Source organism: Engraulis encrasicolus, chromosome 13 (assembly GCF_034702125.1).
Source record: "Engraulis encrasicolus isolate BLACKSEA-1 chromosome 13, IST_EnEncr_1.0, whole genome shotgun sequence".
Classification (NCBI taxonomy): Eukaryota; Metazoa; Chordata; class Actinopteri; order Clupeiformes; family Engraulidae; genus Engraulis; species Engraulis encrasicolus.
In genome coordinates, this window is record NC_085869.1 from 36,706,528 (window position 1) to 36,722,878 (window position 16,351).

At 43.1% G+C, this 16,351-nt stretch overlaps 1 protein-coding gene across 1 annotated transcript in view; it reads right to left on the bottom strand.

Moving 5' to 3' along the window:
• The window catches only part of col28a2a (collagen, type XXVIII, alpha 2a), a 30,276-nt gene extending 19,548 nt beyond the window's left edge, over positions 1-10,728 (bottom strand). The window contains exons 1-10 of the mRNA XM_063214605.1: positions 10,581-10,728; positions 8,046-8,635; positions 7,074-7,094; positions 6,878-6,937; positions 4,916-4,969; positions 4,610-4,654; positions 4,150-4,176; positions 3,837-3,881; positions 3,694-3,738; positions 3,046-3,099 (exon numbers count right to left, since the gene is read on the bottom strand). Of these exons, the coding sequence (XP_063070675.1) occupies positions 3,046-3,099; positions 3,694-3,738; positions 3,837-3,881; positions 4,150-4,176; positions 4,610-4,654; positions 4,916-4,969; positions 6,878-6,937; positions 7,074-7,094; positions 8,046-8,635; positions 10,581-10,728 (1,089 nt within the window). The remainder of the gene's footprint in view (positions 1-3,045; positions 3,100-3,693; positions 3,739-3,836; positions 3,882-4,149; positions 4,177-4,609; positions 4,655-4,915; positions 4,970-6,877; positions 6,938-7,073; positions 7,095-8,045; positions 8,636-10,580) is intronic.
• Between the last annotated feature and the right edge of the window lie 5,623 nt (positions 10,729-16,351).

The window sequence follows — 16,351 nt, forward strand, 5'->3', positions numbered from 1 at the left end:
TTTTTCGAGACCCAAGAATTAATGTATTGTTGAAACAGATGTCTACATGGTCTTAACCCCCTCTACTACATGTTGTTTTAACACTTCTTCTACCAGATTTCCAAAATCTGATTTAAACCCTGTGGGTTTCTTACGTCATCATCACCAACCATTACCCGCGTTTATCCATCAACACAGGTGTTAACCTTGGGCTGTCAGTGAAAATGGAGCAAAAGGTGAATTATAATGCACAGGCCCTGAAGTTACAGGTGAGGGTGTAAAGGTAATCATATATGTGTCATGTCCAGGATATTCAGAGGATGTCATTTCACATATAAATCATTGGCCTGTTTTCCATACTGCTGACATCCAACTGACATTAGTACTAGAAACAGAACAAAGCTTTACACATGCACAACATTTTCCTAAAGAAAATAGTCAAACATTGTGAGAATACCTTCACATAAAATACGTTGTCATAGTCCAGTCCCTGGCAGACCGTTTGGCGTATTTTGGGTATGATTATAAAGCCAAATTTATGTAACATCTCCACATAAAAGTCAGCAAAAATGAAAGGCCAGGAGTTCATCTGGCACTGACACTGTGTTTTTTATCAACAAATAATTTCATGAAAACAATTCTTACGTTGACTAATTGTACAAACAAAGCAAATAAGATGAAAGAGGAATGAATCTTACAGAAGCACACAGTCATTCAATGAAATCTGTTCAGGGCCAAGTCTACATTCAAGATATGTTGGTATTACAGCTGTTAAAACATACACTCAGCCCTCTTACATTAAGATCAGAATGGTTTCTTTTTTTTCAACCAGAGTTCCCACTCTAATTCAGATATAACATTCCATGATTTTCCATGACTTTCCAGACCCAAAAAACAGAATTTCCATGACCACTTCCGTAAAAAGAAAGGACATTAAACAAAAGATTGTCTTCACCCCTAAAGCCAACGCAGAGCCATCGCCAGACTTAGGTGGGCTCATGGCATTCTAGAATGTTGCACATTACAGCGTGAAATCAAGCCGTCTCTGGCGAAGAGTTCTAGTATAACCAGTAGGAAACAATGTTATACACCAAACAAAAATGATTTTGCTTCTACACAACTGTTAAGAAAATTCCATGATATTCCATGCCGCCTGTGCATGCAAAATGGTAAAATGCCATGACTTTCCATGACTGGAAAAACTTTTATGAAATTCCATGATATTCCAGAAATTCCATGACCCATGGGAACCCTGTTCAACTGAGATCTAGGGCCATGCAAGATAGAGTAAATGTTTTTTTTCCTGGGAGATTCCAGATCTAATTCACAAGTAACATAATCTCTGAAGTCTGTATGTATATGTATTGGAGCACAAACTACCCTTTTTTCCCTTCAAACAGAAGCGTAAAAACATTACATTCTCCTATGACATACAGTCAAAGCTTAAACCTAGACCAAAACACAAAAGTCATTGAACATGCCATGTCACAGTCACACCCTGACATCTCAGCACTAAACGCAAAAAAGATCTGACCACGGTGAAGCAGCATAAACACCCTAAAATAACAACTAAATGCCAATCCCTGTCTCAAAAAAAAAATCCAGCAAGTCTCAGTTTTCAGGCCCTGGGGGGAGAATGCTAACACTCCTGTCTCCTATCCTAAAGCGGGCTCTGGGCCGATATCCTGGGAGCAGGGCAGACATTAGGCATAAGCAGACAAGGCGGTTGCCTAGGGCGCCAAATGTCTGAGGGGGTGCCAGGAATGCCTGAATGTCCCGCAAAGTGAGAACATCAAGTGAAATAAAACATTAAACTTTACATTGACAACGATTATTCATGGCCACTCACAATGTATAGGTACTAGATCAGCCGTGCTCGATCAAATGTACAAAGCTATGTTTACAAATTCCAAATATCTACTGTAAATGCACAAAAAGGAAAGGGGGTGCTCTCCTATGGCACCAAAGTGACTAGAACTGGCCCTGCCTTGGAGCTCCCACTGTTGCCTCTGTTGTCTGAGCCGAATTCCAGTTTTAGCATGCCTGACAACAGCACAGAGGGGTCTGTGGGAGGGAGTGTAGTGTAGTGTAGAACCCGCGGCTGAGAAATAGCTGGATAAACAGACGACCTCCGCTACTTAATTTTCTTCCGAAAGAGATTTACTGTACAGGCTCCTTCTCTCTCAAAGTAGGACAGGCAACAGATCCCTGGGTGACATTTACTAATTTCCAGAGTAGTCTTGTCTCGTTCTCTGCCCATTGTATATTTTCCTTATTATTTGTCTTCAGAACACCTGCATTCAGTCATATAGTAGAAGGATTACTCCTATTCGTCTGCTTGTGAGCACATGTTTTCTACCAAAGCAAAACAAGAAAGAAAGAAAAAAACGGCAGGCAATCTTCTGTGACACCCAATAAAGATGAGGTGGCTGTAGGCTCTTTTTCTAAAACGCATCCGTACACAGAGTAAGGGGACCCGTTTGCCTAAGGGGAAGACACCAGTGGTAGACTTTTCTAGGTACGGCACGGCAGCACATTTGACTTTGTAGAGCTCTGCAGTTCCTGATGGGGGAATCGTCATTGGCACAGGGCCAAGTGCATTGTAAAGGTGCCCATTACGGCAAGACTGTAAATGTCCCTGCAACCACAGCAGTGCCCCTGAGCTTCCTCTGCCGAGCATCGGAAGTAGAGAGGGAGCATGTAGTTATGTGTGTGTGTGTGTGTGTGTGTGTGTGTGTGTGTGTGTGTGTGTGTGTGTGTGTGTGTGTGTGTGTGTGTGTGTGTGTGTGTGTGTGTGTGTGCGCGCGCGCGCGCGTCTGTGTGTGTGTCTACATGTGCGTGCATGTGTACATGTGTGTGTATGTGTGCGTGTATGTGTGTGTGTGTGTGCGTACGTGTGTGTGTGTGTGTGCGCGCGCGCGTCTGTGTGTGTGTGTGTGTGTGTGTGTGTGTGTGTGTGTGTGTGTGTGTGTGTGTGTGTGTGTGTGTGTGTGTGCACAAGGTGTTATTACCAATGGTGTGGGATAATAAGGATTAAAAAGTACATGGAAAACAAAAACCACAAACCTTCCTGCCCTGTGTGCCCTCAGGTCCGAGGTCCCCCTGTGGCCCTGGTAAACCCTGCACGGGGTGAGACACAGATCAGCCTTATTGCAGAGAGATCCACAGCACACAAGGCTTACTACCTTAAAGGTGCACTGTGTAGGTCGGATGATGGCCAGAGCAGGTTTGGCAGGTATGCTGCTCATTGAAACTATGCTGCCTATTGCCAAATTTGATTTTTTTTTCATGAATATTTACTAAATAATAAAGTAATATTACTCTTATTTACAGTAAGTTTTGCAACTAAAAATGTCCATTTCTGGAAATTAAAAATGGCAGAAAAGGAGAGGATCCACCTTTTCATGTATATCATGCATTTTCCCAGTCTTTATAAATACTTGGAATTTGATGGTGATGGTGGTTAAGTATTCATGAAAACGGCAACATTTGTGAACGGGCTGCATGAATTCTGGAAATAAACTGCTAAAAATATTACACAGTGCACCTTTAAACAACACAGCATGTGTCTGTGTAGAACTGTAGATCATTCTAACCTATGGCACAAGCTATTCTATCTGCCTCTTAAATCACATTATGTCTACAGGGTCGTTTTATGCAGTGGATTAGCATGGCAATAGGAGTTGATCATGTCCTTGGCGCTTGTACACGCACCTGTAGTCCCCGGGATCCTCTTGTGCCAACAGGCCCCTCAGGTCCCTGTAATCACATTTATATCGACAGAATTTAAAAATGCTGCTGAAGCGTTTGATGCAAACATGAATAAAATCAATCTGTGTCTGTTAGCGAGTACTCACTCTGTCTCCTTTGATTCCAGGGGTGCCACATTCACCCCGCTCTCCCTGGAAAAGCCAATTCGACTCACAATTTTAGGCACTTAGAAGCAGCATATTTGAGATGAAGTAGTAATCTTGAACCACACTAACACCCTAACGAACTTAGAAGGCAGAAAAAGAATGATTACTGTTACGGTTTACTGGAAAAGTCAATTCGACTCACAATTTTAGGTACTTAGAAGCAGCGTATTTGAGATGAAGTACCAATCTTGAACCACACTAACACCCTAACGAACTTAGAAGGCAGACAAAAATGATCACTGTTTCCATGTACCTTCTCTCCTTTATAGCCGGGTTTTCCCTAGATGGAGAAAGACACAAAATCGATCAACAATTCAGAATTAGGTCAAGAGAATATACAGTTAAAAATAGCTGTACTTGTTTTGTGTCTGTGTCTGTGTCTGTGTCTGTGTCTGTGTTTGTGTCTGTGTCAGTGTTTGTGTCTGTGTCTGTGTCTGTGTCTGTGTCTGTGTTTTTGTCTGTGTCTGTGTCAGTGTTTGTGTCTATGTCTGTGTCTGTGTCTGTGTCTGTGTCTGTGTCTGTGTCTGTGTCTGTGTCTGTGTCTGTGTCTGTGTCAGTGTTTGTGTCTGTGTCTGTGTCTGTGTCTGTGTCTGTGTTTTTGTCTGTGTCTGTGTCTGTGTCTGTGTCTGTGTCTGTGTTTGTGTTTGTGTTTGTGTCTGTGTCTGTGTCTGTGTCTGTGTCTGTGTTTCCCTGCAGGCCTGTTGAACTCTCACCTCAGACCCATCTCGACCAGGAAGTCCTGAAATGCCACCCTCACCCTAAAGTGGAAAAAGATAGTCAGCGGTGAGTGACACACGTGCAGAGTGGAGGTCATTTATCACGTTCACGTCCACCTTAATGACAGGGCAGCCTCCTGGCTGCACACGTATCCACTATAGCTGCCCAAAGGCGTCACCCTTTTTTTGACCACAGTGTCACGCACATGTTCAGTGTCATGAAACAATAAAGGACAACACTGCACTGAAATTCCACAAACACAGGAATGGATTCACAGCCGTAATAGAGATGGATTTAGTGACCTTTTGTCCTTTGAGTCCGGGAGCGCCGTCATCACCTGGACGACCTTTCTTGCCCTGCGGAAGTAAAAGGAGAGCAGAGCAGAGGAGTAAGCGGCATGCAGACCTAAGAGAGTGAAAACGTAAGATGAGCAGGGCTGGACTGGGCTAAGTTAAACAAAGCCAAACAAACAAACAACTAAGAAATACCAGCATCGGCCCCTGAGGACTGTCGGAAGGAAAATGGCCTGTATGCCAGATGCCCAGTCCAGCCCTGAAAAGTGAACTCTGACAGTTGCGGACCATTACCTCACTGCTTCGTAATGTGTCGACAGAACAACTACACAAAGGCATGTTACCTGACCTCACAATTCCCAGGTATGACTTCTATCTCTCTCTGAGGCATATTGCTGCCATACTTAAAGAAGATTAGTGTCAGACGGAAAAAGTCCTCAAAATGATCGTCTTTTGGAGATTGAATGGGGAGAGGGAGGGGGCTTTATCCCATCCTTATATCTTCTCATGAGGTCATATCTACGCCTGGTTTGTGATTATGGGTCAGAGAGACAGAAGTAAGACATGCAGTCACGGCAGACTTGTGTCAGTGAAAGTGGGACATCCCACCTCGTCATTTTTCTCTGTGAAAGGCCACAATAAACGGAAAATGTGGAGAAAGTTAAGATTGAGGACCAGGTGTGCGTTCAGGTGTGTGCTGCTTGGGTAAGTATAGGTTTGCGTTTAGGTTGAGGTGTGGACAGGGTGTGGAGGGAGAGGGAGAAAGTGGACCAATGACTGGGCAAGTTTCTGCCTGGTCAGGGGCAAAAGGTCACTGGACCGTGACACCTGGGATGGCTATGACCATCAAAACCCATCATGAAGCCTAGTCCTTAGGGGTTAACACAGGATCATCTTAGTGTCAACTTGTGGGTTATCTCAAAAAGAATTCATTCACTGACAAAGTCAAGTACCCAATGTAGAGAATTAGACTACAAGCTGTTGAGCACGCTTCCTGGTCCTTCAACTTGTGGGTTATAACATTAAGAATAACATTTTTTCTGCGAATACACAGGTCAAACCCACAAAGACAGTGTGTCTACAACATACATTTAAATTATAATTAGAACATTGATAATTGATGCTTTTGCTAAAATAATAATGACATTGGCTGACCAAACATTTATGTTGACTAGGGGGCAGAGAATCTCCATGGCTATGCAATGGCATATCACACACACACACACACACACACACACACACACACACACACACACACACACACACACACACACACACACACACACACACACACACACACACACACACACACACACACACACACACACACACACACACACACACACACACACACACACACCGTTCCCTTGCCAGTTTTTAACCCTCCTCGCTTTTTCTCTCTCTTCTCTTTCAGGAGAGAGAGAGAGAGAGAGTGGCAGGCATTGGTGTTATTTATGATGGGAACAAAGAGCTTTTATAGGCATTGGAGACCTTTACTGGATCCCCCTATAGCGTCTCCATGGGGGATGTATTCTGCCGGCAGTGAATGCGAAACACTTGGACCAATGACAAGGAGGCGTGAAGGTTCTGCGGAGATAGGGATGAATTGTCAAGTGTGCAAATGTCCCTCGCTATTTAGTCTGTACTGTATATAGTAGGCAAAAATACAGTTCTGGAAGAAGATTTAAAGTGTCTGAAGCAGCATTCTTCTACAGGGCGACAGTGTAGGTTGGGGTCTTGGGTGGGAGGTGGTGGGATCTCAACAAAGACAGCAATTATCCTGACTTTCACAAAGTATGCACTTACCTCTAAATGTCAGATCCTGGCCAAGTGCCCCCCCTCTTTGAAATTCCTCAAAGAACTCATGCCCCTGGGCAGAGATCACCTATCCACTAATGATTCCTACAAGAGGGACTTTGATGATTCTTTGGAAAGGACATAAGTCATTAAAATGAAGAAATTTCAACATACCGCAGGACCACCAGGTCCCCTCTCTCCCTTCTCACAAGAACATCTCTGGGCCACGGGACACTAAAGAGGGAATATTAGACATTATTAGACATTATATACATATAGCATGTTTATTAAGCATTGATACATGGTTTAAATGTATAATATTGAAATTGTATACAAATACACCATAGTAAGCTCAAGATAAAATACATACCCCCTCTTCAGCCAAATCAGCCTAGTGGGAAAAGGAGACAAATGAAAAGAGACATTCATGACAGGAAAATGAGAAATAGGCCTATACTTATAGATTCACTTATAGATTTTTAAATACAAAAGATACCTGACTTTTTGAGATGATTCATTACAAACATATATATTTGAATACTATTCTCATTCCCAGTCCTACTGTACATGTACTGTATGGTGATGCTGTAGATCATAATTCTTATCTAGGAATGTACCCCAGACATTCATGTAAACACCCCATCCAAGTATGTTTGCATGCAAAGTCTTCACAGTAAAGCATCTGTGAGGTATGTGACTGTGATCCTATAGACATGTCAAGTCCTGAGCTAATAGTTTTCACTTTGCCCTCTCTCTGAAAGAAACTGAAAGGCTGTGTTATGAAAACACGGTTCTGCCACATGCATTTCAAAAAATAAAAACACAAACAAAAAGGGGGTATTCTGTGAGGAAGACCCTTGCTTAGACAAACCAAACAATGGCTTGTCTACTTGCCTTAAACGGCAGGTGGGGAGAGATGGAGCTTACAGCTTAAGGAGAAGAAATCCTGCAAACAATAGTGTCAGGGAAGAAAAGCCTCCACACGTGGATTGCAGGTATTTTCTGCTGCAAAAACAGTCTCAATGGGCCCGCTGCAGGTTTTGTGTTATAATTGCAAACCCTTGTAAGGAATGTCAACAAAACTCCATTGCACCTTGTAACAAAATACAATAATGAGTCTAGCAAACATTCCTGAGTAATTGCAGAGGAATTTTACCTGAGTTCTTTGGCTATATTAATTCTAAATTCTAAATTCTATAAGCTATTATCAAAGTGCTTAATACTTTGGCACTTTTTAGTAGGCCTGCTTTTTAAATCCTTAGCATTTGCAAGTATTACATCTCTTCACTGGCTTAGACCTAAAAATGGGAAAAAAACTGTGAACCAAATAATCTTTACTCACAATCTCTGTGAGGACCTTCTCGATGAGGTCGATGTCCTGCAGGTTGTGAAGGTAGCGGGAAGCTGGCGAGCTTGCCAGGAGGCGTAGCTGGGCCACGTTGGTGGGCTCGTTGGCCGTGCCTGTGATGCCCACCATGAAGAACTTGATGCCCTGGTTCTTGGCGTCGGCCGTGGCCGAGAAGATGTCCGGATTGCGCGGGTGTGAGACACCGTCGGTGAGCAGGATGGCGATTTTGGTGGCGGCGGGGCCGGACTCGGCCTCGAACATCTTGGTCATGTTGGTGATGGCGTAGGTGGTGTAGGTGCCGTGGCCGATGTAGATGATGGGTTGAACGCGTGTGCGGAAGTTCTCAAAGCCGCGCCATTGGTTGAAGGTCTGCTCGATGAGCACGTGGCTGCTGTACTGGAGCAGGGCCACCTTGCCGCTGACCCTGCGGCCCGAGCGCAGCCTGATGCTGGGCAGCCTCTCGGCCACGTCGATGGCGAAGCGCTTCTCCTTTTCGTGGTTCTCTTTGGCGCTCTCAGAGCTGTCCAACAGGAAGGCTAGCTCTACGCTGCAGTCCTCATCCACGATGGCTCCTCCTGAGGACACTAGCCACAGAATGGGAGAGATAAAAAAAAACATTTGTTTTGGGGCGTTTTTGCCATTATTGAGAAAGTTGAAGATGGTGACAGGAAATGAGTGAGGAAAAGAGACTGTGAAGGATCGGGACATGACCTTGGGTCAGAATTGACCCCAGGTCCCTGCATGGTTTTATGGGACAGTGCCTTAGCCCACTAAGACACAGCACCCCAACAGCCTTTTTTAAATGATCATCCATTCAACCTCACTTCACTTCAGCCTTTATACACAGCACTGCTGCTGTGAAACACTAACGCCACATAATTGGAGTCGTAATTGGGCCGCACCACACCACAACAAGCCAAGGGCTTTTCAAATGAGTTAGAGATTTGACTCGGATCAAAGAATCTTCTGTCATTCAGTAACTGCAGGATAATGGGCAAGTGCAGCACTAATGCTAGAGAAGGACCTGTTACTTGGCAGCAGAACACTGCAAGATTTAACCCCTTAAAGCAGAGCCTCTGTCACTGTAAACCCTTATTGTCACCATAACGGTAATGACCAAGTCTTAATCGATTACTTAAAGGGACACTGTGTGAGATTTTTTGTTGTTTATTTCCAGAATTCATGCTGCCCATTCACTAATGTTAAATTTTTCATGAATACTGACCACCAGCATCAAATTGTAAGTATTCATTATGGCTGGAAAAATTGCACTTTTTATACATGAAAAGGGGGATCTTCTCCATGGTCCGCCATTTTGAATTTCCAAAAATAGCCATTTTTAGCTACAAAAATGACTGTACTTGGACCATACTAGACAATATTTGTTTATTACTTAGTAAACTTTCATGTAAAGATCAAATTTGGCAATAGGCAGCCCAGTTTCAATGAGCAGCATAGTTGCAGTACCCTTTTTGACCATTTCCTGCACAGTGTCCCTTTAAGACTACATTGTCATAGTGATGTTGTTATAATGTAGTTGAGTGTTTTCAGCAAAGAGTGAAAAGACCCGTCGACGGGTCCATCTGCTGTAAGAGGCTACAACTGTATTTCAGGGGTATTGTTGGCATGGGGTTGCCATCACATAAACCACTGTCCTCAAGTCTCATTCTTTGTGAGTGAGTCTCACTGGTTCGGTCTCACCCTCTCAGTCCACAGATTGTATTTCTCACTCTGAAAATACCGTATGTCCTGACGAAGCCCAACTTTCATTTGTTTCTGCATCCCACATTTCCATAGGCTTTCCTGCATGTAGTGTCCAGGAGACTGTTCCAAACATATGGGAAAGGTATCACAGATCTACAGTATAGCCTAATTGGATGTGTTGGGCACAGCTAGTTACTGTATGTGCGTTCAAAACCGCACATCCTCTGGCGGGCAGCTATGTGTTATTGCTCTGGTAAACCACCCCCCCAAAAAAACCCTCAACTCAGTTGGAAAAAAAAATAAACTCGGGTGAAAATTTGAGGGCCCTGCATTCACATTATAGTCAACTAGTGTAAACAGTTTTGTTTGCAATCAGGCAGTTCAACATTAAGTTTCCTCCCCATGTTTTTCCACATATATCACTCCTTAAGAAATACGACTGCAAAATACATCACCAAAAGACTGCTAAAATGAAGTGTGTTAAAATGAATGAGTGGAGCCCCTCAGGACAAAGACATGAAAGAGTGCAGATAAGCCAAGAGATTAGAAAACACCTCGCCAAGCTCATAGTGGGGAGCTCAACACTGAGGGGCTGATAACAATCTTCAATTTCTTTTCTAAAATACTGGATTTAAACATCTTGTCGCTGTTTGATCATAGTTTGCAGTGGTTGTCGTTTCAACAAGCTAACCACACCGCTATACAATGTCTACATTCCTACATAAAACAGGACAGAGAAACAATCAAATTTAATGTGAAACAAATTGGAGCCCATATGTCCTGGAGCTATTGGCAAGCCATGGCCATTGTGTTTGCAAGTCTCACCTTGTCCAGCTGGGAGGGTCTGCACAGTGTTTCCAGTCAGGTATCTGCCCCTGGTCCTCTTGACACCCTGTCTGTCGCCATAGTAATCCTGAGCCAAGGCACCAAGCCCTGCCAGCAGCAGGAGGGCACTCAAAGTGTGGGGCATCATCATCATCTATCCCTCTGCAGCCGAGAGAAGAAGTGCATGCAGAACAATGAAAAGAAATCAAAATGACCATCTCTTTCCCCTCTCTGCGGACTGACTTTAACTTAGACCACTCAATATTACATTAGATAGCAGTAAAAAAAAAAAGTATTAATAAACATAATTTTGTTGTGTACTGTACACATTGAATTTTGAATTTAGTTTAAAACAGTTTATCAAGGGCTGTCAGAGTATGGGGCATCATCTCTCCCTCTGCAGCGAAGAAGGGAAGAAGAAAATGAAAAGAGAAGGGAAGAACAATGAAAAGAAAACAAAATGAAAACAATCAAGGGCTGTCAGAGTATGGGGCATCATCTCTCCCTCTGCAGCGAAGAAGGGAAGAAGAAAATGAAAAGAGAAGGGAAGAACAATGAAAAGAAAACAAAATGACAGTCTCTTTCCTCTCTATGGGGAGACTGACTTTAACTTAGACCATTACATTAGATAGCTTTAGAAAATGCATTAATAAACGTAATTTTGTTGTGCACTGTACACATTAAATATACAGTAGTTTAATACAGTTTATCAAGGGTATCATCTCTCCCTCTGCAGTGAAGCAGTGCAAAACAATGAAAACAAAACAAAAGTCTTTCCACTCTCTCTACACGGTGCATTTTGCCATAATAACTCTCTGTAAGTGATGAACTAACACTGCACAATTTACTGCATGAAGTTTCTACATATGGCACATTGAAGTGGCCACGTGACTTCAACATCCCCACAGATTTGTCAGTTTAGTGCATTCAAACACACTTAAATGTCACTGCAATTCCACAGTACTTCTAGGCATGTGACAAACAATCTTATCCCGTTAAGACAAGGCCCCTGTAATAAAATATCCACATTTACACAAAATGTATCATGTACTGTATTTAAAAGATCAAAAGAAAATGAAAACACTTCACTCTCAATTAGGCATGTGCAATCACAGACAATTCTTTAACATATGGCAATTTAAACATGTCAAGACAGGTGCCTACGACGCTTAACAACAGTCAGAATTTTCAGCTGACAAAACCCATTCAGTTTGTGCATCAAAGATAACCATCTTCAGAGAGAGAGAGAGAGAGATAGAGAGAGAGAGAGAGAGAGAGAGAGAGAGAGAGACGGACTTACTGTGGACCCCTCCAAACGGCCCGAGGGGGGTGAGCGGTAGTTCCAGGTGTTCTCCTTTGTGTGTGTGTGTGGTGGAGACCGCTGAAGAGCAGGGCTACAGGTGAGACAGCCCGGCAGCCCGGCAGCCAGGCAGCGAGGGAGGGAGCGAGGGAGGTAGAGAAGGACGGAGGGTGTCAGCCCCGGCAGACAAGAGAGAGAGAGTGAGTGAAGTGAAAGGGGATGAGGGACGAGATCCTTGCCTTGTCAGCTCCCTGAGTAAGTCTCCTCTGCCACCATAGACATCCTGGGTCTATAGTGAGCCCATCTCACTCCCACCCTCCTCCTTTTAAACCATGGACGAGGAGGGACCGCCTGACCCGCCTATAGGGGCCCGACTGACAGACGAGACCCCCGCAAAAATGTGGGGGCAGGTCCACTATTATGCAGATACACATTATGTGGTCACAGAGAAGTTCCATGTACACACGTAGTTGGTTTGTGCACTATTGACATTAAATTATTATAACTGATTTTTTGTGCATCATTGATTGTGGAGTGATTTTAACACAATGAGTGCATATTGGACACCCTCAGGTCAACTGGAGACTACTGAACAATGTCCTTAAAGGCTAATAAAAGTCCTTTGTAGCATTCCTCCAGATGCTCTTACGGTTGTCATGTGATTGGATGGTAGTGTGCTGACCTCATCTAACCTTTTTCCTTTGTCTTTCGAGGCCATTGTTTTACGGAACTGTCCAATGATATTAAATTAATATACAAGGGCAATCTATGTCTGTCCTAAAATGATGAATGAAATGAAAGGAATTCCCTCCCTTTTCTGGGGTTTCTGCATGAGGCATGTTAAAATTGTGGATTGATTTATCAGGGAAAACATCCATTGACTTTTTGAAGTAGAGAGATGTGGAAAAAAAACAATTTGTAATAATAATAATAAAAAAATCAACTAAAAAACTAACACTACTTAGCATCTGCACTTGCTGTTCTGTACTATATTTTCTGTGCACTTTGTATCTGTTAGTCATGTTGGCTATAATTATGTCCTCGATTTTAAGTCGCTTTAGTAAAAAGCGTCTGCCAAATGCAATGTAATGGAAAAAAGCTAATTGCACTGGTGACAATAGAAAATGTGTTGGATGAAAGGCAGTCAAACATATCATTGCTCTATAATGCTATTGCCCTTGGGGGAGAAAACTTTAACATGGGCCTGAGAAGAAACAGAGGACCCACTGTAGATCTAATCTAGACAATAATCTGTGGCGCTTCCGTGAATTTTAACCACCTTGTCATTTGTGTAATTCATTTGTATATTACATGCTTACAATACTTGTATTAATGTAGGCCTACAGTAGGCTTTTTTCAGTTGTCAGCTCCCTTTTTAAGTCACTTCCACACATAGGAAATTTAAAACATGTTAATGACATTATGAAGTAATTGAATGACTCTCATATGATCTACTTACTAGGCCTATACTGTATGTGATTGTTTTCGATGCATGTTGATGTCTTTAGGTGCAGTGAGACTGGAGAAAAACTGGAAAAACAATAGCAACATGTGACGTCATATGTCAGTCTGACCCACTGCAGTAAAATGGATTAGGGGGAGGAACGAGGTAGCCTACTTTATAATGGCCATATAACAGGTATCTGGTCATATATCATTTATTTGATTTAGGAGGATGTGCTTCGAGGGGAATGTAGCCTACCCCTTGACCATCTGCATCGCCAGTTGTAAACGTTCAGGTCAAGTTGAAGGCACTTTACTTCCTTCTTGAAGTTGTTGAAAGATGTACGCAGGGAAATTCAACTACCTCTGCCAAGGGGGCTCTGTGATCGAGGAGGTGAGCTCTCCGAGCACTTGTTTACCATATATGCATCTGCTTGACAAAGGCCAGCAATGCTGTAGAACCAACGTGAAAGGTCCTGATAAGTCATAACTCAGATGAAACCCCATCCAGATAGAGTCCAGTATGTTGCAACTGAGCTTCTACCCATTTTCTCTGTAATCTCCGGGAACGCTGTGCATTGCATTCGTCAGGAGATCAATAAATCAATCAATCTAATTTAAAAGCACATTATCATTATCATGTGCTAAAGAGTAGAGAAAGAAAAAGAGAAGAGAGAAGGAAAATGATTGTATATACATACGTAGATGGACCGATTACTCTTGTGCGCTCATGGCTTCTCTCGATGACCATCTCTGCGGCGAGGGACTCAGCAGGGGCCGGACGGAGCTGGGGTCAAAGGTCAAGGTTCAACAGCAAAGGTATTCTGGGCTGCACCCAGGGCTGGACTAGACACAATATCAGGCCGGGCATTTTCAGCCAAGACCAGTGTTCCAGGCATTGAGAGAGGAAATGAAGCCTGTGACCAACATTTTTTACCTCTGCCAAGGAGGTTATGTGATCGTCCGATTTGCATGTTCGTTTGCACGTTTGTTCGTGATGCGTGTCTTTCTGTCCACCAGAGGGCAGAGGTGCATGTACTCTCTAAGCACATTTCTAGTTAGCGATCTAATATGAACTGTTTTGATTGCAACATCTAAAATGCTTTATATATACTGTATATGTCTGACGATTTCGGAGAGGCCCACTTGTTTATTGCATGAGGACCGTTTCCATTGAAGGGAGGACCAGGACAAAAAAAACCCCCATCAACGGTCCACCGGGCAAATGCCCTGTGCACCCGCCCTATGGCCAATCCAGCTATGGCTGCACCTGAAGAACGATGAGATGACCATCTGAATCCCCCCCGTGTCAGTAGGCAGCCCTGATCCGTATCCTGGCTGTCAAGAGTGGCTGGCTGCAGGCTGGGACAGGCCCCCTATGCAGACGGGTTGAGCCATCCCAGGGCCCTGCTCCAGCTGTGTGGAAGGAGAGGTGAAGGGCTTGTGGTGGTGGTGGTTGGGGTGTGTGACGGGGCATTTTAGCCCCAACCTGGAGGCACAAAGCAATCATGGGGCCAAGCTGACACCTTGGAATGTTCCGGTAAGTAATGGCACTCCATTATACTTTTTCGCCCAGCGCAGAGAGAGATGTGGTAGCCCAGTGGTTCCCAACGTTTTTTGCAACGGGACCCCATTTTGACATTCCAAATTTCTGGGGACCCTATTTCTTAATTTTTCACGAACAAAAAACAGGGAGAAAAAAAAACTTGCTGGCTATTAAATCAACAAGATATTTCTGACAGTGTAACACTGTAAGCAATGTATCACAATATTATTTTTTAATATATCAATTCGTAATATTTATATTTTTCAGGCCATTTCAGGCGACCCCATTTGAATTCCAGGCAACCCCAATATGGAGTCCCGACCCCAGTGTTGAGAAACACTGTTGTAGGCTGTATCATGCTGAATAAGAAGAGTGTGTATTATACAGTAGGCAGCATGCACCAGCTAACACGAGTGCTGGAGATTTCAGCTTTCTTGGCTTTGTCCCAGTTGAATTGCCTTTAGGCTCTTTGCCTGTCTTGTGTGAGGATTTAATTGTAGCCTAGGCTACTGCGATCAAATATTAAAACAGATGATGACACATTCACCACAGTAGTGTGCTTAAGGGCGCACCTGGACAGGGAAATATAATTGGAAGTGCATTTGCATAGACAAACATGTAGAAACAGCATGGCATTTTGTGCACATGAATATTAAGAACCAATTTAAATTGGGTCAACTTACAGAATAGCGGGGCTTATCATTTCGAAACCATTTTCTGTTCGCTTCATCAAACTTTCTTTAATGAACACAAAATCTGCAAAAATGGACATTGTTAACTGCAGAGTAATCACATGTTTGCACAAACCTTCATATAAAAAAGTATTCTCTGTAGTACAACGCACCCCTTTGTTAAGCAGGTCTATAAATGATATATGATGTGTCACTGTGAACTTTTCAGCAACCAACATTCATCCAGTTTGTAATAGATAAATATCATATCTGGTAGTCACTTGAAAAAAAAAACCATGTGGTTCTCTCTGTTGTCGAAAACATTGAACTCAAACTTTTACAAAGTATGCATGGTATTTCCAACCGCTCTGTCAGCATCATATTATGATGTCAGTGCGTGTCCCCAAGGCAAGAGGATGTAGATTATTTTCTGCCTGGATCAAAGATCCACTTCTGTGGCAGCGGGAACCAAAACGATAATTTTCCGGTAATGAATTTCTGCTAGAGACACCTCAAGGACTTTTGAGGCACCTTCTTCAATGGAATATCTGGCTTACGCACGCGGCCTAGTGGAATGTTAACAACCCAAATGCACTCGGGCTATGCCCTTAACAAAGGCTGGCTGACTGACTGCAGTAAAGAGAACTGGCCCCATTGTGTCAAATAACACAGTTGTGTTTATGACAAAATTTGTAATGAAAGGCTACAAATTATCTTTTTGACTGATTGGCTAGTTCCCCCATGTACTTTTTGACCAATATGCTCTCAATTTTTCATTTATAATGTGTTTATTTTGGGGACGAATAGTTTA